This window comes from Apostichopus japonicus, chromosome 22, assembly GCF_037975245.1.
Source record: "Apostichopus japonicus isolate 1M-3 chromosome 22, ASM3797524v1, whole genome shotgun sequence".
NCBI lineage: Eukaryota > Metazoa > Echinodermata > Holothuroidea > Aspidochirotida > Stichopodidae > Apostichopus > Apostichopus japonicus.
Window position 1 is genome coordinate 21,408,480 of NC_092582.1, and position 24,386 is coordinate 21,432,865.

At 36.3% G+C, this 24,386-nt stretch overlaps 1 protein-coding gene across 1 annotated transcript in view; it reads right to left on the minus strand.

Moving 5' to 3' along the window:
• LOC139963746 (serine/threonine-protein kinase N2-like) overlaps positions 1 to 24,386 on the minus strand; it is a 40,073-nt gene that overhangs the window by 13,519 nt on the left and 2,168 nt on the right. Inside the window, exons 2-11 of the mRNA XM_071964854.1 lie at positions 23,366 to 23,493; positions 19,878 to 20,211; positions 10,891 to 11,187; positions 8,422 to 8,576; positions 7,259 to 7,396; positions 5,303 to 5,510; positions 4,727 to 4,836; positions 2,791 to 2,934; positions 2,066 to 2,141; positions 730 to 1,013 (exon numbers count right to left, since the gene is read on the minus strand). Of these exons, the coding sequence (XP_071820955.1) occupies positions 730 to 1,013; positions 2,066 to 2,141; positions 2,791 to 2,934; positions 4,727 to 4,836; positions 5,303 to 5,510; positions 7,259 to 7,396; positions 8,422 to 8,576; positions 10,891 to 11,187; positions 19,878 to 20,211; positions 23,366 to 23,419 (1,800 nt within the window). The 5' untranslated portion in view covers positions 23,420 to 23,493. The remainder of the gene's footprint in view (positions 1 to 729; positions 1,014 to 2,065; positions 2,142 to 2,790; positions 2,935 to 4,726; positions 4,837 to 5,302; positions 5,511 to 7,258; positions 7,397 to 8,421; positions 8,577 to 10,890; positions 11,188 to 19,877; positions 20,212 to 23,365; positions 23,494 to 24,386) is intronic.

Genomic DNA, 24,386 nt, shown 5'->3' on the forward strand with positions numbered 1-24,386 from the left:
TGACCACCCTGCCATTTCAGCAAAGTTTTACCCCCAGTACCCCCTCAAGCAATTTGAAGATTTTGCGTCCCTGACCAAAACATTGTGTCCCGGACGCAGAATCCTGCGTTCCTAACAATGCTGGGATGTTTGCATTAGATCAGCCTGGAGTGCTGAGATGAAGATAAGGATACGGAACACTATCTGCATCATGAGGACTCTGCAGTATTGGTACAGAGCTCTATGAGAGTCCAACTAGAATGACAACCCTTCCAAATAGTTACATGCTATACAAGAATACAAAATTTTCAAGGCAACTGCTAGATACACAAGCTTGCTTCACAATTAAGTATAGAGTACAATACTCCAACTTTGAAAGAAATACGAAAGAAATTTGTAACTCTCGATGACAGACTGAATGGATAGCCTGCTAAACTTTTGTTGAAGATGCTGAGAATTAAAACTTCTGCTTGTCTCCTTGCAGTGAGAGAATATCAATTATTAAAGTGGCTAGTACTGGAAACTAAATTTTCAGTGTGAGGAACCTGGGAACCCACTCCAAACAATCTTTTGTAAATCATTTGTAAGTGTATAAAAGTGTTATGAATCACACTCAAGAACCACTGCAAAAGGGAACAAAATATGATGCAAAGGCAATCACAGGCTTAACTTAACTTCATGTACAAAATATCAGGTTGTTTCATTGGAACCGCATACCACTTCAAAGGATTGCCATAGAAGGCAGCTTACCTTAACTTGATGTTCAGGTTCTTGTGTTGCAGATTTATCTTTGGGGACCTCTGGATCTGTGTCTAATGGCTTGCTTCTTCTTTCTGCAGGACGTGGTGTACTACTGACGTTAGGACTGAACTGATAATCCTTAATCGAACCTCGGTCCCTTGGAGCTGGAGCGTGTGGTGACGGGAAACCTTCTGAACCAATGTTGGAGGGCGAGGTAGGTACGTGCCGTTTCATTAAGCGGCCCCACGTTGCGACATTGATATTCATTTGTTTAGGGCGTAAGAAGTTCATACCTGTTGCAGATTGTAAAAAAAATAAACATTGAACCACACGTTTTTACAAAGAATGATGGCATTTCAAAGTTTCAATCAATATTTAAGTTCCCATCTTAATAACTATCAAGTTAGCCAACTACACACTTGGGTCTGAAACCAAGTCAATTCAAAATGTAGAACTATTTTCCTAAGATATCAGATAGAATGAGCAATTGAAGCAGACTGCAAATAATACAAGACATTGCAGGTTTGATATTCCAATGCACTTGCTATACTCACTCTCCCTATCCATCAGTGTAACTCAATCTATCATTTGGAGCATATTGGTTGTCCCATCTACAAAACATATTTGACAAGTTACACCCCTCCCTTCCTTCCACATCTTCTGCTATTGAAAGTATTGGCCAATACATGACAATATTTTATGTTCACACCCTGCTGTTTGAAGAAAAAGGTATGTGTAAGTTCCAACCAAGAGCTACTGTGTTTCCAGGCTTATCCATTCTCAGTCATTGATCTCAACTGAATTGTAACTCCATACAGGCTATCCATGTTAAGTTCCAGATTGGCTACCCTCTTTGAGAGTGTTTTACAAGCTACTTGTCACACACACTAATGAAAGTCAACTTGCATGTGTAGGTCCCTACATTCATTAACTGTTGTAAGAGTTTTTCTACATCTATATTGTTTCTTAGCTTTAAATGGGAATTCTAGATAAAGGTTAGTTCAATGTTCAGAATGCTTTATAAGAGTTCCCATCTGTACTCACATATATCAAAAATCACTTCACAAATTCATAATTGTTTTACTGCTTAAATTGTATGTTCCTTTTTGTATATTGTTATTGAGTTACTGTTATATTCCTTTATTTATTTTTTCCCCCTGTTACTCTTATGTAATTTGGCCTTTGAGCCACGATGTGAGATGCAATTAACTATTACTACTACATAACTGTTAGGAAGAAAACAATAAAATAATGAATTAACACTTCATATGTACACACTTCATTGCAACATTATCTCTTCAAAAAATGTGAAACTGGTAAATTATATTAACTGAGAAATTGTTACCTTTCTGTTTTGGGAAAATTTTTCTTTGCCTCTTCAGCTTTGTTCTCCTTTCAATTGAAGGATTGAAAAATGCAATCTAAGTGAAAAATGAAAATAAATATCGGGTTCTAAGACCTTATCCCCAATTATCTTACTTTTTTTTTTAACTTGCTGTGACTATAAAGTGTTTCTGTTTCTTTCCAAATAAAACGAAGCCAGTCTAAACCAAGTCTAATGTGCAAATTTCACATGTTTCAGAATCACAGACAATTTCCTGAAACATTTCAATATGGAAAGAAAACCAATAAGACTACAAAAGAAGAATCAGTGTGATAACAGGTATATGAATACACGTAATGCCCAGCATCGGTATAAGAACACTTTATGAAAATACCTACAGGGCAGAAACAGTATAAGAATAACACATCAGGTAAAGTGATAATGTACTATGAGGGTTGAGCGCTGAATCGGTAATCATATTGTAGAAGACAGTGCTACTACTACTAACAATAAACAGATATGAGTATACGTATTGCGCAGAATCGATTTCTTCCCAAAATAACTTGTTAGAGCATTTGACAAACTATGCGTGAAAAGGAACTTGTGAGAACAATTTGGTGGGAAACTGTACTTGTAGTACCAGGTATACCTGGTATATCGACATACCGAAGCACCCTACACATAAATATCTTCTTTCATTGACATGTGAGTGTTTGGGATTGACAGGTTTAATCTGATTTACTCACCTCAGCAAAGAGGGTACCTTGGGGTTCCAAAGGCAAACACATACTATGCTTTTCACTGGCTAGAAAATCCTCCAGTCTAAGAAACTTGAGAGCATTCAGGGAACGGTAGTCTTTCCATAGTATGGATATCTCTAACTCTCTGGACTGTGGATAATGTGATAACAGATATTGAGAGCTATGGTGAGCCTTTGGTAATATTTCATAAACAGAATTACTGAATCATATCAGAAACTACCCATCAAATTAAACCTGAGGTAAATATACTTTTTCCTTTAAATAATGATTGTTCTACACACTGACAACATCTCAAGTCTCTCTCAGCTTCACTAAAGATCATAAGTCATGATTAATTAAGGATTTGACTGAATATTCACATCTAGCTGCTGCTTTTAAAATTCATCAACACAGGGAATTTAAATCCAGAAACAGGCTTTAGTGATTCGATGAAAACTTTTATATGAGAACATTTTACGGTAACACTGTAACACAAGATTTTAAAGTTTTGACGTCTGCTACCTACTAAGGTGAATTCATCTAAATATAGTAAGTATAAGTATAATTAAAGTTAGTGCATTTACAAGCTTGTAAGACCTTTAATATCTGGTGACCTTTGACCTCCATTAAAACAATGTATTTCTTGTACTGTTTAAAGATTATTCCACATCCCAAGTGAAAAGTTTATTCAAGGTTTGCATTTTGAGGTATTGTGTTTATAATGTTTCTAAATTTGATCTCTGTTGACCTAAACTGACCTGAGATCTCCAAAGGAAAATAAGAACTTCTTGTATTCAGCAAGGTGAAATGCATACCAAGTCAAGTAGGAAGATCATCCTTGCTTTTCAGTAATCATGTTTACAAGGTTTTCAGACTTGGACATTTATTATCTCAAATGACTTTTGGCATCTACCAAAATTAAATAGGCTTCTGATTCTTGCTACTTGGATTTTACATCTAAGTATGTATTTCATATCAGCTTCTCGTTGAAGGTTGTCATGTTTAAAATAGCTTCTGAGCTTCCTATCTGTTGACTTCAAATGAGCTTTGGCCTCCACAAACTTAAAGGATTCTGATACTTCACATTCAGAATTCAGCTGCCAGATTAAATTCTAAAAAGTCAAGTATTATCCCATACTCTATCAGTTTCACTGTCTGCCTGTGGGAGTAGAGTTAATCTTTAAGGTACTAATTTTTTTCCGGGTCCAATACTAATATTCTGATATCATTGAACAACCCTGTCCCCATCAACTGTCCATAATTCTAATAAAATCCTCTTTGACAATCCAAAAACTTGAATGCAATCCCTATGTCTATCTTTCTTTCAGTAAATTTGGCCCAATTAATTTGAATGCAATGCATTTGTGTATAACAAATTTGTCTCAGCAGTAAATCCACTTTGAAAAAAGTCTGTTTTATTCAGGCTTTTTGTTAGTCTGTAAAATCTTTGCTTTTTCTTTGTGAAGCTCTTTAGATATTTGCTCTTCTCGAGTTGCGTTTAGAACTATATAAGTGTTTAGTTGTTAATATTACTACTATGGATCTACACGCCAGTGTTTATAACATTTTCAGACTTTGACCTCTGTTGACCTCAGTTACAACAATGTAACAGGTGTCACACACACACCATTATGATTGCATAGGATGCAATTATTGTCAAATGGATCTTCCAAATTTCAAGTTTCTGCATAGATGGTACAGATAATTCCCTGTAATAGTCGGTTGTTGTTTAGATTCCTATAGTAACAACATTTCCAACCACTTAAGAGCAAATAACTTTTTATGAACCATAAGTTTTGATCTAGCTACCCACATTCCCAAAAGCCCTTACCTGCTTCAACATGCATTAAACTTGTAATCATTAATGCTGTATAAAGTCTCAACACAAATGAGCTTAGTGTAAGTCTTACACTGCTGAAGTGAAGGCCATATTGACACATACCTTATCTAATTCTATTGATATTTTATGGTCCCAGCATTGCTGACTGATAGGCTTGTAAGATGTTTGGCCGACGGGCTGGTTGTCCAACCGTAGAACAGCAGCGACTTCATCTGCGAGAGTGAGAGGCAAACTAGTCACTACAACGTGTTTTACAAGCTCTACAAAATATAACGACTCTATAAACAAAATGGATATATCTTACATAAATGAAGCAACATGCAAGAAAAGTTTTCATACATACTCATGGATTGCTGTCTAACATAAATAACAGGCATAGTAGTTGTTTGAGACTGATGAACTAAAGGGGATGAACCTCATAGCAAAGACAATTTCACAAGGTGTTAGTTAACTAGAGGCAACAGATTTGCTGCAAAGTGATCTTATATGCATGTATGATGTTCAAGTTTCATTGCTGATGAGACATCTATCCGTCAATCAGCTTAAAATATAAGAGACAATACCAACCAACAGTAGATTGTCTACCAGGGTCTGGGCATCAGGGTCTGATATACCATATTTCTACCTTGCACTTGAGAGTGAGAAAACTAGGGGAAAAAAAATGGAAAAGGTTCTTACTTGAAAGCTCATCAGTACGACTGTTTGAGCTTTTTGCACTTCCTCTTGAATGAAATGAAGAGCGGATTAGACTTCGACCATCATTGCTATTGGATGACAAGCCCTGAGGTTTACGGTTAGGAATGTTCTCCATTAACCCTTGACAGCCAAGCAAACGAACCTCTAGTCTGCCCGTCAGTTCTGCTGGTTTAGGTAAAGAGCTATACGACTGCAAAGAAAAGTAACAAACACTGAGCTAACCTCTAACTTTAGATAAATGCCACACTAGAATACAACTGAGGAAATGCTGCGGGAACACAACCAATCTGGTGTGTGTCATGTCCACAGCATATGTAACTACTAAATGAACAACAAAAATATCTTTTCTACAAATAATTTTGTGGAGCCTATCACTCTTCTTAATTATATAAAATTATAAAACACGACCCCAATAAAAGCATTTGCAGTAGTACATAAAGTGCAGTGTCAAATTGATTTGGAACTGCTAACTACAGTATGACAGGCTATTTGTCTACAGTTTTGCATTCTGTGACCATCAAATTTAAATGAGAATTAAAAGTAATGAGAATTAAAGACTCAAAGTACATGAAAGATCACTGTTTATTGTACCTCTCTCACCAACACCAAATATATCCAGTACTGCACACCAGTGACAAGACAAACAGATTGCCCGGTGCAAGGCTCCCAGCATGCACCACTCCAGACATTGGTGGGACTAGTGGTCCATTTTGATGACTGCATAATAGTCTAACAGTGTTTTGCAATAGAAAGTTCTCTATCAGAAGGAATTTGGAAGTCAGTTCCTGCCTACAGGTATGCCTACTTGTTGTTAAGTTATACTAACTTCTTTGCAGTCAAAGTTGCAAACCAAACACAGGCAAACTTATACCTGACTATATTACTATTTCAAACCACATGATGGATTCTTCTCATGAGATGAGAAAACTTTACAACAAAAACGAAGTGGGAAAAAGCAAATGAAATTTCCTTGCAGAAATTCTTTGCTTTTTCAAAACTTTTTCAAAGATGATCAATTTAAATTATGCAAGTCAAAGTGATTCTTTCCCATACATGTAAGAAGCCTTCCCATTGAAATTTATCTTCCATACCAAGTTTCACAACTGGACCTCTGTTGCCCTCAAGTAACATTTCACATTCATAAATCAATTTATTGATATTGCACTTACTATGGACAACTTTCAGAGCCAATATTGCACTCAAGTTTAACATGCATTACGATATTAAGTTTATGACAAATACCCTTTCTTACTAATGACTGTTGGGTGAAAGCAGTTAGTGGTATGATATAACTAGAACATCAACAATGTTGCAGCTCAAGTGAAATTTTGCAAAGTGACTTGTACCATCTATCTTGTTTTCAAACATTCCATGAAGACAAACATTCCATGTTGTCTGTGTGTGACAGATAAACCAATTTGAGAAACTGCTGCATATCACAGCACTGTCCTCGTTCAGATTATGGAAGCTTGTCAGTCACTTCAAAGTCTGTTTGGTTTCAGTTTGAAAAGACACGACCGTGGCTTCATTTATCACTTTCGGAAAAATTGTCTAACATCCAATCACACAAAAAATAACTTTCAATGTTGTGATTGAAAGAATCAATCTACAGCATTGCAATAAACTTCTAATGTAGATCAATTGAGAAACAGAAAGCCCTCAAGCCCATTCTTCAGAAAAAGATTTACATTCCTCAAATGTTAAATTACAGAACAGATTAACAACTTAGGAGAACTATTTTGAAGGGTTTCACCTGATATGACCCAAATGAAATTTGACCTATTTTTTGGTTTCAACTATAATGAAGTCCCTGTCATGGGGAACAAAACTGTGATCAGGACCAAGCAACAGCTTTCCATCTGAAATGGACACTTTCCTATGGCATAGGCCCCATGTTAATGGAAGATCTCCCTTAATTGAGTCTTCTAGCTAGCTTACCTTTGATTTTCCTGTATCTAACTCCTGTTTGATCTCTTTGTACATTTCAGAGTCTTCTGGAAGCTCTGCGACCCGCTTCTTCAGGGCTTCTTGTAAAATCTCTAATCTATGGCTGGAGTCTGTCAAGCCTCTTGTGGCCTAGGATGAGCAACAAGAAAAGAAAGCTATATTTCTAATACAGAGGAACATCTATGCTCTACATTTGGTTTATTCTTATACCATACATCCTACTTTCGTCTGATAAGACTTCACAAACTGCTACAACAACACATGGTCACACTGATATCACAAAGTTTTTACAGTCAGACTTGTCGACATTAATACGACTAAGACTTTGAAAATGATAGAGAATACCAGTACAGCAGTAACCCATTTGCTAAAGATCCAAGGAAGATGTCTAAGAATATTCATCATGAAGTAAACATCACTTTTAGAAATCACACATGTTTCCATTAATAAATATACTAAGTATTTACTCAAGGATGCAACAGATACACATAGAAATGCTCAGCAGATCTTTTGTTCACACATGTTTCTTGACTAATCAATATCATTGACTGCAGTGTGATATTTGATGTCATGAATGGGGGTGGGGGGGGGGGCAAAAGGCATAGTACTGAGAGATGAAAAATGAAGACAGGGCAACAACTAAGCTGAACTATGCTGGCATTGCAATGAAACAGTATACTAAAGCTACATAAAGTAGAAAATACTAACAACCGGTTATGTCACTTAAGTTATGTCATGTTCTTAATAATAGACTAAACTCATTCCCAGGTTAATTAGTTACTACTCCCCAGTGAATACTATGGTTGTTAATGCCACACCTTCTTTTCATACTGTAGGTACTATTTGTTATAGTCAGACTTGTCAGAACAGAAGTTTCACTTTTGATTCTACTCTTTAATTAAGGCCTAGAATGGCATGATCATTATCAAATAAAGTAATAGGCAATTTGCTTCAAATTACATGGTCAAGTTCATCTTAACATTGTCCTTTCCTACTGTTCCATTAGCTCGGTAAGATACTCATTGGTAGAATACAGTGTCAGAAAATTCTCTTATGATGTCAACAAACTTTTCTAGACCTTCCTTTTCTTTCCAATGTTACAATTTATCATTCTTCGTTAACTTACTAAGACAAAGATACCATAGTTATCTTACCTTTTCCGAAGCTTTCTTATCTTGTAGCCCATAGAATTTGACAGCATTTTTAAAGCCATCAACAATTGCAGATTCTACTTTCTGATGATGACGCAGTTCCTCTATCCTGAATTCGACAGAACTCATCTTGCGATCTGATCCTCGTCTGCCATACCCTGTCAGAACAAAGAACATATGACACCATTTCAGGCTGCAGACCAAACAGACCCAACTTAGATATGTTCATTGAGTATACTGTGGATATTTCAGCAAAATTTCAATCTTGTAATGAAAGCAAACATATGAAACATTGATTTGCAGTGGGGGCAGGTCAAGAGAGAAAAGGGGTTAACGGAATGTGTTTCATGTAATAGTATAACACTGTGCACAACATTTTCAAAATAATTTTTGGAATATTGACATTCTTGGCAAGGTTTTTACACGTTGACCTAAATATCAACTTATTATGACATTGGGCAAGATAACACCAATAAGACTACGAGGAGGAGTTTATTTACTGTATCTACTTACCATTTGACACATATCTTGTATGACTTTCCTACAAGAAGTGTGAGCAGGGTTTGTCCCGTCATACAACAGTGTCAGGTAGTGATTGCTCTATACTTATTTCCATTGCACAGAATAAAGCAAATATGCATTCTTAAGGCAATACAGTAACCGATGTATTGTCTGTACCGTGGCTGATTATAGTAATAGATTGTGAAATCTCAATGTTCGTTCTTTACTCGTTTATCTATGTGTTATATTTTCTGCATGTAATAGCAAGGCCGTCGTCATAAACACACTGCCAGTGCAGCCACATGTTTCCATACCACCACCAGTCCTTAGTAGGGAATATTTAGGCGCCCCCGGAATCTTAGACTGAGTTAACATTACGATATGCTCTATCATTTATACAGTAAAGCTGAGGCCAGTGTATCATCCATTTCTGACCACCAGAAATCTATTTATACCACAGAAAAGTTGTAATGCAACTGGTCTCAATAAAGAATAACACATTCCCACCAAGTTTCAATGTCATAGCTCAAGTAGAAATAGAGATATCACAGCATTCATTCTGGTCAATCCTCAAAAACAACAACATTTTTGGTAACCATGACAACAGCAGTACTTGCTGAAGTCATCATAACATCACTGAATGTTCTATGATACCACATTTCACGTGTGTATGTATCTTTCAGCCATAAATTATCTCATACAAGTTCTAATGTTTCTTAAACAGCTTGGTACATTTACCTTAAAAAGTCAAGTAAAGGGCACCCATATTACTCTACTCTCCCACCTTGGCGATTAACAAAATACTTCCAAATTCTTCATAGCCATATATGGGCATCGAGCCACCATTACGGTTCTTGGCACAGCCATGTGCACATTTTGTCACTGCCAACAAACAGAAAACCAAGCCTAATATCAAATAGTACTCCTTTTCACTCAAATCAAGTAGTCCCCATAAAAAAGAGCAAAATCCAACAAATAAGCACTTTTTTGGTGCATATGGAAGATGGCCTAATAGTACTCTACACAGGTGTAGTAGCCTATATGCAAGTTATTTTCTTAGCCATCTTAGTTTCTGCTAATCTTGAACACTTTGGTTACAAAAATAATAACTAAAAGAACTGGGGAAGGGAACGTTACAAAGTTTTCACAGGAATGGATTTTGGTGAACAATCATAGTTTGTGTTTTATTTCATGATTTACTGTTGGTTAGAGACTGCAGTTAGTTTGTTGACAAAAATGACTGAGAGATGACCAAACATAATGGCTAACGCAGCTTGTATTAACTGATTCTTAATGGAAATTTACAACTAAGGAATTTGATATTTCCATTAGAATCTTTCAAGGGTTGAACTACAAATAATATAGTACTTGTTATGGGGCTTGTTGAGGGTGTATAGCATAAGGCTGGTACCTGCAACTCCATGAAAGGGGAGTTGTTAGAGTAATTACTAAAGTTAGGCCAAAGATATGACCACCAAACTACTGTGGGGATATAACATTACAAGACACAAAAGTTGCACTGTACAAATTTGCATCCATTTTGATAACATCCTATATTCCTGTCTGAAATAATTTCACCTGGTAACTGTGAAAGATAAATACACACCAGGCCGGAATTACAATGCCACAGATCTATTGTTGTCCTAATCGCATTTAAATCTGTCAATGGCAAAGGCTTTGCATATTCAGGTATCATTCCGCAGAGGTGGAGAGGGGCCAGCTAATAATAAGCTATGCATGACTGAACCCAGCTAGTCCTCTGGCATGGACGTCATGCTAAGGTTTGCAGTGACCCCTGAAAGGCACCTGTTTATCGCCACTCACAGTTCGCATATGGTGCCCATGAAGGTATCTTTGCAACTTGACTTGTACCAAACTTGGAAACTTGTTTAAGTCATAAATTGACACCGAAAAGTAACAATGAAATGTTTTAATTATTGCTTGTTTCTCTGTCCACACTTGTGATCTCACCTGAATCCAGAGTGCCATTCTCTGGTACACCCGTCTCTGGTTTACTTCCGTTTCCCTCCTCCATTCGTGCTCGTAGAATCTCCATCCGTATCACCTCTATTTTGGTTTTACTGTCGGTGAGCATCTGTTGTGCCTCTACAAACATTTTATCTCTGTCTTTATATAGTTGGAGCATATTCTCCGCTCCTTGTTTAACTTTCATCTCGATTGCTAGTTGCCTCTCCAGGGCTGTGATTTTACTGTTGGATTGCCCAAAGGGAGTGGCAATGCTCTCTGGTGACATCGGCTCATGTTTACCTGTGCACAGAAAAAAAGAGTAGTTCAGTACAATTGAGATGACATGATACAATTTTGCTGTTTGGAAGACTTCTAATAATTTTGACACTGAAACAAGCAGAAAGAAGAATTAACGTTTCATCATTCCACATCTTCCATATCAAAGAAAGGCAGCCTCATTCACGGCCTATTTTCGTACGTATGAGTAACAATACTTCATATCACTTGAACCTGTCTTCCATTAACAATGTACTAACATTCACATTGTACTTAAATTAGCTTACAAAGTTTGGTAATATTTTAGCAAGTGTATGTCACAAACAAGGTAAAATTATTAAGTGCAGTTCTCTCTCATGTCCAAAATTACCATTTATATACAGTGGGTCATGATGGTCATCATTACAACACAGCATAGTTTCTACAGTTTTACCAATTTAACAAAGCTTCAACAAATCATTTTCATACAGTGCTATTTGTGTAGGGCAAGACCCACATACAGGACATTAGTCATGATTCTTCACCAGGATGTTCAAAGTTCAAACTTCGTATAAGTGTCTTCATTTCTTTTAGATTCACTATAAAGCTCTACTTTAAAGGCCACAAAGTAAGAAATAAGCACAAACATGTACAAAGTTAACTTGCTATACAGTAGTATCATGGAGTGTTAGCCAAGTACAGCTTACCAACTGGACATACCCAGTGCAGTTTCTGTTGTGTAATTGGAACTTTCCTTTTGTTGAACATAAAGCAAATAATCACGATAGGTTAATTACACAACCTTTTGTGATCTAAGTGTTTAATATTCTGATATTCAACTGCTGGTCCTGAGGGTCTGATACTGAAGGAGTTACTGTACTAAACTAAACAGTAGTTCCAGCTGATAGTGCTCAGATTCTGGAAGTCCTCGGACTGTTATTTGGACAATGCTGGCCATTATGTTGTGCCATAAGGCAGGCGCTTTACAGGCTTAGGAATAATTTATAAAGTTACCCGATCATTCCAGAGCTTAATATTTGGTTGAGATGATAACATTTCCCTACATCATCTTCTGATGTTACTTGTATAATATAGATTGAATGTAAAAAATGCCCTGACTGGACAATTTTAACCTGACTTTTTTCCCCTTTTGTGCATGCCACTGGTCTTTGTTTTCATAGAAAGGTGATTTCCATGTTGCACTAGATTCTGCAATGCTAATCTACTACTTTTTCTTGTCACATGTTTCTGAACTAGGGAATTCACTTATTTATTTTTTGTATGATATTAACTATGAATCAATGCAACTCATTCAAAACTAATGGGGTAGGAGAAAATGTCAGTGAGAGTGCTCAAGTAAAATGGTGTCATCTTTTTTTGGCATTGAAGCAACCAAATGTGTCCTCATTCTCTAATAAAATGTTGTGAAGTTAACATTATATCCCCACCCCCACCCCTCCCCAGCCCATCCAAAGGTATGGCCATCCAACAGATTGCCAGGCCTTTTTAAAGCTATTGCCTTGAGACACGGATGTTAGCAAATATAATGCACTGCTCAGAGAGTTGAGGAAAGATGAGCTAGTGTTACCAAAATATTAAGCTACATACAGTAGACGTGAGCACAGCCTGTAATTCAGTAGTTCCTTTGTAATTTGTGTTTCTGGTTTCTAACATCCATGCAGTTTACTTACATTCCTTCCAAGGTCGGTTTTTTTAACACTAGGTCAAAACACTTACATAGGTGGGAGAGAACAGGTAGAGACAGGGGCACAGGTAATTCTGTAGGTCCTCTCCAAAATTAACTTGGGCAACTGGTTTTACTAACATCCCAAACTGTTTACAAGTTTACATTCATTCCTATTTTACTCTAAGACAACAAACAAAACTACATAGGTGGAAGAGAACAAGTACTGAATGACAGGAGCACAGGAAATTGTGTAGTTCCTATCTAACATTAGAGACTGGACCCTCACACAGACTGTTAATCTCTGGAACTTAAAAAATAAAACTGGTAATTGGATTAATTGGTAACGAAGAACCTTAGAAGCTGTTTACTAACATTCCTTCCTACCAGGACGCAGGTTTTCTAAACACATTAGTTAAGACAAAATGCAACAAAATATTCAGATCCAACTTACAGTTTATAGTTACACTGTGCTTGCAAAAATTTCTGACTTACATGTAAGCCTCTTTTGAACTAAAAGAAATTTTGACCTCCAGACAAAGCAATAGGGGTTCTTCAATAAGATGGGTCCACAAATCATAGAGGAATAAAGTTTATCCAAGCTTTGCTTTAGAGTTACAGTTTGTTTAGTTTCAGACTTTGAGCTCTACTGAGCTCACCATTGATCTTCACACCAACAATAGGGCTCCTAGTACTCAATAAGGCAGATCTACATAAAAGCTACAGTATATGAACTTCAAGCGTTGTACTGAAGTTTCAAGCTTTGTATTTGAAGTATGTACATCATACTTCAAGGTTTTCAAACTTTCACCTCTGACAGAACTCAAATGACCTTTGACCTCCACAGAAAATAATCCTGTTCTTTAGCAAACTAACTCTGCAGAGTTGAATCAACATACAAGGATAAAGTCTAGTCATGCTTTACATTTGAAGTTATACTGTGTCAAGAAATGTTAAGACTTTGATTAGAGTTGACCTAGACTCCTTGGACTCGATATTAAGGTGGAACCAAATACCAGGTACTGTATCTATCATGAGCTTTTGAATCAATGATGTATTTACAAGCCAAGGGCATCACTCATACACCATGGCCATTGCATAGATCCATAAAAAACGCTCCCTAAGAGAGCCCCAAGACCCTCCCTATTGAAAAAAGAGGATACTTATCGGACTGCAAGAGCTTCTAAGGTCTCTCTAAACCAGTAGATGGAAAAATCTCCAATCCTAGGTACCGTAAACAAACCAATTCCGATGGGAAAAACCCACTCGAAAAAATAACGATCCAGTCACTTTGGATGGTGTAATGAGAAGGAAGGGCGGTGACCGGTGGAGCCGGTCATAGAAGGCGCACAGTGTTCAAAGATTACCATGACATTCTAGGCAGGGTAGAATGAGGGTGGTAACGTTGGGAGACATGTAAGCAAGGACTGTAGTATATAACCTCAGATGGCCTCCAATAGGGCTCATGTTCTCACCAAGAGCAATTTTCATGCCAGCTTTGAAATTCATCCATGTTCTTGTTGAGTTTAATTTCTTGAGTTGTCAAGACCTCGAGTTATCCTATTTAGCAGGTATAAAGAGTTTGAACTATGTTGACTGCAAATGGACATTGGTCTCAACCTACTGAAATAGGATTCTTGTACTCACTAAGACTAATCAAACCACCCAATATAAAGTTCAGCCAACATACACTTCTGGAGCTATCATGCTTACAAGCAGTGGAAATTTATGCACAGAAGCTCACACATACGTCAGTATGTCATCAAAACCACATAGATCCCTTATACTTCCAGCAAGGAATCAAAAGATAATTAAAGACAGCAACTGGGGGTAGATATGAAAGCACCATGAAAAACCTGACCAAACTTTCATATGTAAAAAAAACATTGAAAACTCAAAGGATATTAATTTTAGTGCTGGACCGGTGGACCCTGTGTTGGTGTGGATCACGCATGAAACTGATAGGAATACATTCTTGGTGAAAAGTATCAAGTGACATTGTAGGTTAACATCTAAAAAGTGAGGGTGACCCAGAAATGCAGTAATTTTGCACCCCCTAATAGGGGGTGCAAAATTTTGCAGCTTTGGTCTACATAGAAAGGTACTCATTTTGACTGGAGGCAACAAGAAAGAATCAAATAAATTTGGATAGATCCATAACAACTTCAGTGAGTCAGGCATAAATGTACAATAAAAGGGTGAAACTTGAGCTCATCACTAGATGTGATGGTAAAGTGGTATTTGCTTAACATTGCCATATGCAGTCCTCATAACACTACACTACAGGGAGTGTAGACTGCTTTTAAAGTTACTACTGGTGCAATATGCAGCAGCCATGCATAATCACCCACTGTATATTTTTATACAGGCTCATTCAACTGATGGGGGATAACAAACAGAAACTACAAACAGAAACTATACAATTGTACTTGCATTTTTGTACTTGTGTACTTGTACTTTGTGTTGTGTTTTCTGTGATTTTCATTGTACAGTGTACTTGTACTTGTGTTTTATATTGTACAGTATATATGTCAAGCTCCATATTGATTCATACATTTTGTTTTGTTGGCAGTGATATACAGAAGCAACACTTCATTTACATTGATCTACAAGCATTGTGTTCAGTTGACCTGAAAGAAGTGTGAAAAAGCTCACAAAATATAAATGCAAGTATGACCAATGGCAGGTTCGATACAGTACTTGTTTCTTTAAAAAAAAACGTAAAGATATTGTAAAACTTCACTTCATACAGTAACACTCACTATTTCAAACTCCCTTCTGTAGGTATTAAAGGAATTGTCTGGTGAAAGATTTGGATACATTGTCCTCATAGTTCTTATTTTTCTCCTTCCAACCATGTGAAAATTGTCCCCATTCGACGTTTTCTTCTTGTAGAAATCTGGTTTTCAAATTCACTAGTTTCTAACCAAAAGCACTGTTTTCCGAATACATCAATTTTGTGAATGACGTAGTGCGGGCAAATAGGCAAAACGAGCGACTTGAAGTTAGCACTCCCATTTCCGCAGCAAATATACTCTTGCGTGTACATGCACAGGTGATTGCCTATTATACTGTATATTACACACATCGTGAACATACATATACAGCCTACCAGGCCCAGTTGGTACAGTATGTACATAGCGTTGCACATAATAAACTCTCACACTCAAACCACAGTTCATAAACCTTTCTTAGAAATCGCTGTCAAAATAAAATTCATGTATCAATTTGACAGTAAAAGGAAGCTTGAAAAGTATTTTGAACAACGAAAGATGAAACTTGGCGGAATCGATGTCAGAGCAGAATGTAGTACCCAGAAGCTTAGGCTTCGCAGAACTGTCCAATTGTAAACGCTAGAGTAGCCTACATGCAGACATTCTTTGCATTGCAGCTGGACAGCGCAATGTATTAACAACGAAGAGTCTGCTGTTCAAAATTATCTTGTGTTACACAAAAATCACTGATGCACTTCTAATATGACGGCTTAACAACGACTTAGCAAATAATAACATGAAGTAAATGGAAGGTAGATTGTTGCCAAAAACTCTTAACAAAACCAAGAATTTTATTTAGGTGTGATAGAATATTTCATGCATGAGGTGTCCAAAATACAACGGAATTTAAAAGAAAATTGACGATAAAACAGGGAAGATCAGGAATGGGCGGTAGTAATCTTCAATTTCATACAACCTAAATATTCATATAATATCATGATTGCTAGACCTTCAATGTACGCTGGCCCAGGTAGAAGCCAGCACAATGAACCAACATTTGGTAATAATATTTGTAACCTTGGTAACATAAATGGCATAGTGGGCTTATTGTTTTCACCTGCTAGTTGGAGCAATCTGTGTAATAAGTGTAAAAGTACACAAACATTTTCTGACCCAGTAATGGGTAATTTCTGATTAGTAACCAATTGGTTATTTAACTTTCACAGTTTTTTGTACCATATCCTTTGTTACTTCTTATCTCTCAGGATCTACACACCCAAACTATGGCTGTTTTGTGTGTTAATTGTGGTTTTTCAAAACGACCATATAAATCAACTCAACTAACTGACATCTAGTCGTACAACTTACTAACCAAGAGAATGACTTTTAAATTGGAAAGGAGTTCATTGTATTTAAGGACCAGGGAACACCCTAATGTCAGCCTACCTGTACTTAGTAAGTTAGTTTTTGTGTCTACTTTCAAAACAAGATAGCTACAGACTATGACAACAGTTAAGCCTGATTATTAGTCAGTTTAAATATATTCTTTTTAGTAACTTTGTCATGAATGGTCATAGAGGAAAAAGTATAAGTTTTCGGAGTCCTAAGTTTTAAGTTGGGATCCGTACCTGGTTTGACTGCAGTACACATTATTGTTAATCTAGATTCACACCTCCAGTTTTTTAAGACTGGCCTCTGCTGACCTCAACTGACCTCCACCATTTTTTTTGATAGGGTTCTTGTTCTCACTGCTATGGATTTACATATCAGGTATAATCATCATGGAGTTAACTTGACACTAAGCAAACTTTTTATTTATGCAATATATTGTCACAGCACCATAACAAGAGCATCAATGACGCAGTATCTCAATACTGGAAGTTCTAATTTCGATTCCTAATTTCATATCTTTGCTCTGTCTCTACAATTATCATTATCAATCATGATACAACAAATATAGAACTTGCATTTACACTACTTTTCCACGAATAGTCTCTGCAGGTTACACTTCATCCTGTGAGTGTTGCGAGTGTCGTTGTAATACAAGGCTCTTAGGTATCCTTTCGTTTGTATGCTTTTTAATATTGATAAATGTAAGGTAATGCACATTGGTAGTAGTAAGCAAAAGTTTACATACAATCTTAATGGTGTGGAGTTACAGGAGGTCTCTGTTGAAAGAGACCTAGGTAATTATCTACATTGACTCATCTCTGCAACCTTCTAAACATTGTCTTGAAGCTGCTAAAAGAGGTATATAATAGGGTTTTAGGTATGATCAAGAGGAACTTCAGTTTTCTAAAAGAGGACATCGTAGATAGGCTTTATAAGCAATTGGTTAGGCCTCATCTGGAGTATGCTGTGCAGGCTTGGAACCCTTACTTTGCTAAGGATAAGTACAGAGGAGGGCTACTAGGATGATTAGTTCATTAAAGGGGGTTCCTTATTATAGGCGGTTACAACTGTTGAATCTCACCACACTGGAGCTTAGAAAGTTACGTGGGGACTTGATCCAGGTTTTCAAGATTGTTTATGGTTTCGACAATTTATCCTTTACCGACTTTTTCTCGTTTGCTAACAGTAGTTGTACTAGAGGTCATTGTCTTAAACTCCAAAAGTCGCATAGTAGGATTAATATTCGGCATACCTTTTTTTTTCTAATAGGGTTGTGAATGAGTGGAATGGTTTGCCTGAGAAAGTTGTACTTGCAAGTAGTGTGAATGGGTTTAAGAATGCTTTGGACAAGCACTTAGAGCGTTGTAATCGGGTCTGAGTGTCTGTGTCTTCAGTTTTTTCTCTCTCTCTATAGGGTCCTTGATGGGGACTTAAGTGTCCCTCCTGATCCTTTTTATCTACTAAACTAACTAAACTATCAAATCACCTCTGGATTTTTTTTTTTTTTTACAAATTTCCAAAATACGTAAATATGACATCCTACCTTATCAGCACTGTGCTAAGCGAATGGCCTAACCACCTCGACGTGTATGTCAACTGTTAATGGCTTGAAATGGGCTAAGAATACTTACTCAAAATATCCATCTCAAAAAGCATCTCAGACAAACCATCCATCTTCAATCTTTACCAAAGTGTAAATTTTAATTACATATTGCATACATTCCGACATTATTTTGTGCTTATTTTCAGTATTTTACCTTTTTTGAACAAAAAGAAGTGTTACGAACTTGAAGTTAAACATACCTAATTCGTTACCTATTAAACTCCATGCAAGTTCAATTAGAAATGTATGCTAAGGCCAATCAAACTGGAAAGCAAATTGTACCATCGTAACTTGTTTAATATTACTCTAGAATGTTACCAGATTGATGTAAAGAAATAATAACAACTAGAAACTACTCCAATTAAAATACGACATTCCCTCTTTAAGACATAGCACATACCTTCCAAACAAATGCCGATTTCCAGCAAATTGAAAGTTGTAAACTAAGCTACGATTTTTTTTTTTTTTTGCAAACCTATCGTTAGGCTACATTTCCCATTGACTTAGTGTGGTGGTTAGGCTAACATGTGGTCGAAGGTTGCAGTATTTCATGGATATTTTAGTTTGAGTTAACTGCGTCACAATTTCAGCGAATAAGGAGATGCTTAGGCAAGATTTTCCGTTGACTACGTCTGGTGTTCGGGTACCATGCGCGACGATAGCAGCTAGGAAAGTATGTTAAAAGCTACGCAAAGTATTTCTTTTTTGCACAACAATGGTTGGACTACAAATTAAACGTAGCAGTCAGCAGTACAAAAATGTGTATATGTAATACACTACACACGGTACAGCAAAATTGGTCGCGAGGGTAGCCATTTTCGTATATCTAACATGTAGCTGCCATGAGTTTGGCCAATCTGCTACAAACCATGCTTGGAGGCGGGGCTTAATCATCAAAAACAGGAAAACGTGGGCAAAAGTTCCCTACAAACAAGTTTTGGAGCGTGTGCAAAAAGGCATGAAACAAACTGTGTTTCGGCCCGATTTGGCCTGATTTGGACATAAATCGGTGAAAAAGTCATAGAATGAGATATAATTCTGGAATAAAAAATAGTAACTTTTGTAGGCCTATATGATATATGCTTGCTCTGGAAATTCCAGAGAAAAAGAACTTTGTATGAAGACGCTGAAAAATTTTTAAGAGAAGAGAGAGTCCCACTAACTGTTACAATATCTCTATACATGTAATGTATTGAGATAACAATGATGTTCCTTTATTTCTAAAGCACACCTATGGAGGATGGTCAAAGTAACACAGCCATAATGAACTAAAAGCAGACTGATGGTGATGTACCAAAAAAATCATTTCAAACTTGATAAAGAAGGAAATACTTTTACGAACCTGCAGTTGTTGGTGTACCAGGGTCAGTGCTTGGGCTGACAATCTGATGAGCATTGAGTTCATTTAATTCTTGCTGTAAATCATGTAGTTTGGTATTAGTCTTTCTGATTATAGAGTTAACATTGCTCAGTGTCCTCTTGTCCGTAGAAACTTTCTTCATTCGCTCAGCTGCATCTTTAATTTTATACTCTTTTCTCATTTCAGCTTTAATCTGGTCCTTAACTTGATCCAGTTTATGCTGAAAATTTGCATCCGAGAGGTCCAGTTGATCCCGACTGTTCACATAAGCTGCGAGTGTGTCATGTGTCTGATGCCGATCGTCAAGTTCTCGCAGCTGTTCAATGATACAAAAAAAAAAATGTGAACCAGATAGTGATTCCTTGTTACACTTTGTATGGGAAAATTACAGCACATAAAACTTTCAAGTAATGGGTAATATTATATGAACACTAAGAATGAAATTCATCCCAGACTTACTTTTGCATATATATGCCATAGTCTTCAATTGTAACCATTGCTAGAGAGAACGTCACCAAATTTAATTTTCATTATTGTGACCATTTACGTAAAATACATCAATGAAGTGAAAGGTCAGGCTTAAAGTTGCCGGTAATGCAATAATTTGATGTTGGTACTTTATAGTATATAATGGAGGATAATTGAGTACATAGTGAACAGTGCTGTACATGCAGGCTGATATTCAGTATGTTGTACTGTACAGTATCACCTACACTTAAGAAAACAATTTTCTAAAAGTAGCATTCTGCATAATTTGGTGATTACTTTTGCAAAAACTTATGGTAAAATACTCATGTGTATGCAATTATTGACCAATGAAAGATGCCCACCAACATGTTTTCACCAAGTGAAGGTTAATGAGCCAATTTGTGAATGAATTTGATTAGATTTTCAACATTTGATTATCAAAAAACTTTCTCACAATATTAGTAGAAATTACTGTACATTTCTAAGAGAAAACTGGAAAACCTGTTTTATGATATTTTGTAGTATCATCTCATTGTTTGGAATACAACTAGACTATGGTACAGTAGTTAAGCTAACATTGCAATGAGAATTCAGTGCAAAATTAATCAAAACCAAACCACATAGCTGTTTAAAGCTCTGGGTCAACTTTACACTCAGTAACCAAAAACAAGTTATATATATCATGTAGCATTCATGATTACTAAACTGGTTTAAATAACACAATTTCAATGGACATGATCAGCGAGAGAGCCACTGTCATGCAGTAGTAAATCCTTGACAATATTTGGCTTCAGTTATGTTCTCTGTCATACCATCAGCCAAATACTACATTAGATCAACCCAGAACTCAGTCCCTAAACATGATTTCAAACGAAAGATAGAATATCACCAGAATAAGATCTATACTTCAAGAACGGTAGATTCAGAAGGAAGAGGTTAAGACCCAGAGGATGGTCAAGGGGGTGAAGTGCTAAATTTTTACCGGTTATTATATAAAGCTAGGTTGATGTGAATGTGCAATAGGAGAGTGGAGACAGGTAAGAGACGAACACAGTAAGAATGGCTGTTTCCTAAATAACCGTATGTTTATTGTTCCAAGTTTACATTGTACATTCATAAAACACAATCTCAATAGATACTGTATGCAGCCCTGGGAAAAACAATTATCACTGGCAAATGGCATGCAAAATTCATCGCACAATAAAAACAATACCGTAACCATTTCATCACTTTGAATTTGTATTCTTGATGACAAGATAATGAATTCTCTCTTGTTCTATACAGCCCTTGGCAATTTACTGATATTCTTTCAATGCTTCATTCCTTTCTCAGTAGGCAATTGAATAAACTCTGTGGGAAATCTCTCTTCCCAGTTTTCCTTACAGACTCATAAGGAAGCAAATGCAACTTAATTAATTCAACACAAGGAAACAATTACAGTACATACTGTAGAACTATCATCATGTAAACAGATGTTTTGTGACATATATGGAGTGACAGACTTTACACAATTATGCAACATTTTGCATGTAAGTTGTACAGTTACAGTAGATGGGGAAGTGTAAGTTAATTGGAGGCAGCTAACGAATGAGTACATTATATTATCAGATACTCATCTCAGTTTGTGATGTTGTGTCAAAAGTTCACACCATGTTATAACATTTTTGTATTATAGAGTCCTTAGATCTGCTGACACACTGGATTGTAACATTATGCAGGTATTCTTTACAGTAGGCTAGTACAGGTACTAAAGCACTTTGATGCCTGTGCCACATGCCAATATGTTGAGTGTAATGTTAATTTTTAATTTTCCAACAGCCAAATCTGTTCTTTAACGATGACTTGTTCTTTTTTTTTACAGAAAAACTTTTTCAATTTAACTCAACAAAGAAAAGCCTTGTTTGCCTGAATTTAAAATATTGTTTGCATTATACCGAAAATTGAAAACAAAACATGTGGATACCAATGAGACCACATGTATATGAGACACTTCTACAATGCTAATGAGACACATGTACAATTCCATTGAGAATGAATCAAGTCCCAACCTGATACTACAGTATGATCCTTGGACATTATACATCGTTAAAGGACATCATTAAAGGAATAACAAAGGCAGGGATCAAAGACAATTCATATTATTTGGGTCAAGTTAGTTTTCGGGTCGAGTTAGTATAGTTCGAGTCACTCCAAGATTAATGTATGTCGTCCAGTTACAGAGTTGTTGACAATTGACAATTCATAATCATGGACGTTAAATAAGAATCTAAGAGACTGACTTCGGTCGGGTTGCGGCTTTGATAAGCCAATGATGGCTTCTTCGCGAGGTCCTGCTTGCAGGAGGACCTAAAATACATACATACATTACTCAGTAACCTCAAAACTCTCTAATATTCAATTTTTCAGTTAACTGCTTCCTGTTTGACCGAATATTGAAAATTGAAAATTGGCTCTTAAAGCCTCATAACAATGCAATAAACCGCCATTGATTACATAATATGCTTGAAATTCCATATTGATGTCAGAGAGGAACAATTCAATCGAGCAGTAGCACTTTCTCTGTACAAACGCTGTACTATTAAAGCACAATCAGTAAACAACAATTTCATTAAAATTTCTCATAATTTAAGAATTACCAAGTATCACTCCATGTTTTAGAATATTACTCTTTTAGAACTCTTTCATTTACATTTACAGAGCAGCCCTTTGTGTTCAGAACAGCTTCTTAAATATAGAAAATAGTAACAACATTGAACAATACTTAAGAGGTCATGTTCCAATCCAAACATTACCTACTGCCTTTAAAGTAGACAGGGCGTTGAACCATACCATGCTATTGTCTGTTTTACCTCAAATTTCTAATAAACCTGTATAGGAGCCGTGCCTTGCATTCTGACCATGCATACCATATTCATGATTGTTAGTGTCTTGGATAGTACACTTGTTGAAACACTATCAACAAAATCAACAAAATCAACAAAACAACAATCATAATCGCCTACCTGTTGTTGGATCTCATTTTCTGGTCCACCGCCACTATCATTTGCCAAATCCATGTTGTTAAATGAAACTGGTTCTGCCCTTTATGAAACAATGGTCTCTTTGGACACCAGCCTTATGGCTTTAGATTCTGCAGTTAAGAAATGAGAATATTTTCCTAATTTAAATTTATTAAACAACTGATGCTACAAACATGCTAACTGAAAATTTCTACTTAAAGGTAGATAAAGCACCATGAAATTCATTATCAAGTAATTTGTCAAATCAGTAATTCCTACATCACATATGAAACGTGGGCATAGAAAGTGTATCGAAAGTATGAAATTTCAAAAGAATAGCACTAGGTAAAAAATTACCAGGGCCTAGATGTTGCAACTGACACAATTAATTCTTTCATAGTGATATATGGTTACCACTTAGAATTTTCACTTAAAATTCTTCATGTTTTAACTCTTTTCCAAACTTTGAAAAGGAAAACAGAAAGAGACCAATGTTAAAGTATGGTTTTTCAAACCTAGGCAACAAATTAGAATTCTTATTAACCTGCCATAAAATATTTAAGTTTCATATACAACTTTTTATCTTCTTACAGCATTGAAAGCAAAACTGATATCAAATCACTCTTAATACAAGCCTTGACTGGATGAAGGCATGGCCCACTGACTGTAAAGGACAAGTAAACTTATTGGAACAAACCCAAGAAAACATTACACAATGGTCATCAAGTAGCACTGATTCTAATATATACAAAGAATTGAAAACCTCATAAAGTCAGACCTATCAAACAAACCACCAACTACCAAACTCCCTGATGCAAACAATAAATTTAAAAGCTTTAGTTGTTTGGTTTTTCTTGGCACTAAACCTGTTATGATATTAGTAGCTGAGATAATGTTGAAAATAAACATTGATCATTGCAAGAGGAGAAAATGTTATGGTTTTTGACATTATTCAGTTAATATCATTTAACTTGTTTGCATTGCAAATTGACTAAGACATCCAAGTAAATGGCTCACCACTCTG